Consider the following 2,532-nt stretch of genomic DNA (forward strand, 5'->3'; position numbering starts at 1 on the left):
GGGTGGGGCGGAGAAGCCGGGATGCCCTGGGGGTGGGGTGGGGGTTCTCCCTCCTCGTAGAGGACCGGTGCCCTCTGGGGGCCCTTTCCCAGCCACACTCCTTCAGCATCTCTCCCCTGCCCAGCCTGACCTTTTGTGTCGGTTCAGTCGAATTCCGGGAGCCGTTCTCACTTCTGATACACAAATCCGCGCCTGCCTGCTCCCCTGGCCGAATTGGAAACACACAGTCGGAGTCCAACGAGTTAGTTAGAGGAGTATCTGTTTAATGCACTGAAAACAGGGACTACCGGGGGGGGGGGGGGGGGGGGGGGCTGAGTGCCTTGGCACCTCCTCAGCCATTCCGAGGCTGTATCCTGCCCTAACCAGGAAGGGCCGAAGAAGGTCTTCTACCCCAAATGACATCACACATCATTGACACAGTAAAGAATCTCTAACTGGTACCAAGCCCTTGACATCATACGAGCATCATTCGACTTTAAACCGTACTCTATTGGTCCCCCACGTAGTGTCAGGGGCTGCACCTGCTCATCTGCTCTTCAGAGCACTGGGTGACCTTTGGGAACATAGCTGAGGACCTTTCTCCCTCTCGTTTCCCTTGTTTCCGGGGAGCTGCTGGGTGATGAGGGTTGTGATTCACATCTCAACTTCGCTCTCAAGGTCCTTGCAGCTTCTTGGATACGCATTCCATCCTTATTGCATCCTAATTCTATCCCCACAGGCCTCTTAATAATGCTTTCCCTTAATATATATAGCTTCGTATACAAAAGGTGTAGTTATAAAATATATATTCTGCTATATAAGTGTCTCTAATCAGAAGATTCTAGGCTACATACCAAGATCTGGATCTATTATAATTAAACTTCTGAAGGCACAGTGACACAGTTGTCAGCATATAAACAGGTCAAAGGAAATGTCAGAACCCACATTCAGAAATCACATTCATTTCTCCCTTGTCCTACACTTCTGTGCGCGCGCACACATACACACACCCAAGCCCCTCTGACGTGTGCCCAGATTCACCCCCCCTCCCTCTTTCCTTGGCAGGTATTTCCGCTCAGGGGCCCCTCCGGTCATCAACCCGCTGCACACCCACTTCCCCCGAGACACGGCCGTGCCGGGCTCCTTCGCCCTCACCCTCACCTGGACCCTGCCCAACAGGACCACCGGCGTCTTCAACATCACCAGCCCCCTGCCTGGGGACTGGTTCCTGGCTGCCCACCTGCCCCGGGAGCAGGGCAAGATTTCCGTCAAGGTGAGGCGGCTGTGGGGGGAAGCGGGTTCACTCTCGGCCTGCAAGAGCAATGTGGGCGGCCCATTCTGCAGAAGGGAGCAGAGGCCACCCCCCCCCCCCGAGAACGGCGAAGAGGAGCGGAGCAGAAAAAAGCCCGGATCCAGAGTGCCAGTTTCTAAGGGGCAGAAGCAGTGTGTGGGTGTGTGGGGGGGGGGGGGGGGGGGGGGAGCCAGTGGGTGTCCTGTGTGGGGCTGAAGGGGCAACAGTCTGATTCCCTGTGAGGCCAAGAAGCCCTCTGCCCCAACAACAACCCCCCCACCCCCACCCCAAGAGGTTCCGTGCTCTGCTGCACCCCGCTTCGTTCTGAGAGCAGCCCCCCTAAACCATTGGCAGCCTGGCAAGTTTGCAGGGGAAAATCCTGGGGGCCTCATGGGAAATGGAAATGTGGCCAAAGGGAGGTGGGAGACGGGAGGGGTACGCGGAGGAGTGGAAGCAGGCGAGGAGGACAGGCGCTTGCCCTGTCCGGTGGGCAGCCCAGAGCCCCAGCGGGACTGGCACGGGGGGGGAGCAGGCCCTGGGCGGGAAGGGGGAGGCGCTTCCTGCTCGTGCGAGTTCAGGGGTGCTCCTTTCACCGGGCGGGGGGAGAATAGCCTGCTCTTCTTGGGGGCGGGGGGGCTGGGTACTGAATTCCATCCTGCCGAGGGGGGGGGGGGGGGGGGGAGCCAGTGGGTGTCCTGTGTGGGGCTGAAGGGGCAACAGTCTGATTCCCTGTGAGGCCAAGAAGCCCTCTGCCCCAACAACAACCCCCCCACCCCCACCCCAAGAGGTTCCGTGCTCTGCTGCACCCCGCTTCGTTCTGAGAGCAGCCCCCCTAAACCATTGGCAGCCTGGCAAGTTTGCAGGGGAAAATCCTGGGGGCCTCATGGGAAATGGAAATGTGGCCAAAGGGAGGTGGGAGACGGGAGGGGTATGTGGAGGAGTGGAAGCAGGCGAGGAGGACAGGCGCTTGCCCTGTCCGGTGGGCAGCCCAGAGCCCCAGCGGGACTGGCACGGGGGGGGAGCAGGCCCTGGGCGGGAAGGGGGAGGCGCTTCCTGCTCGTGCGAGTTCAGGGGTGCTCCTTTCACCGGGCGGGGGGAGAATAGCCTGCTCTTCTTGGGGGCGGGGGGGCTGGCCCTCTTGCCAGGAGAAGGGTGCCCTCTCACTGTGCCCACTTCTTCCCTGGGCAGGGCCTGGCTGAGGACTGCCAGTACCTTTTCCAGCCGCAGCTCATCGTCCAGCGCCTGGTGGGCGTTGGGGTGCT

At 60.3% G+C, this 2,532-nt stretch overlaps 1 protein-coding gene across 1 annotated transcript in view; it reads left to right on the forward strand.

Moving 5' to 3' along the window:
* TMEM8B (transmembrane protein 8B) overlaps positions 1-2,532 on the forward strand; it is a 62,594-nt gene that overhangs the window by 41,740 nt on the left and 18,322 nt on the right. The window contains exons 3-4 of the mRNA XM_015411400.1: positions 1,045-1,252; positions 2,459-2,532. The exon at positions 2,459-2,532 is cut by the window's right edge and continues 60 nt beyond it. Coding sequence (XP_015266886.1) covers positions 1,045-1,252; positions 2,459-2,532 — 282 coding nt within the window. The remainder of the gene's footprint in view (positions 1-1,044; positions 1,253-2,458) is intronic.

Source organism: Gekko japonicus, unplaced genomic scaffold (genome assembly GCF_001447785.1).
Source record: "Gekko japonicus isolate JY-2015 unplaced genomic scaffold, Gekko_japonicus_V1.1 scaffold2978, whole genome shotgun sequence".
Taxonomy (NCBI): domain Eukaryota; kingdom Metazoa; phylum Chordata; class Lepidosauria; order Squamata; family Gekkonidae; genus Gekko; species Gekko japonicus.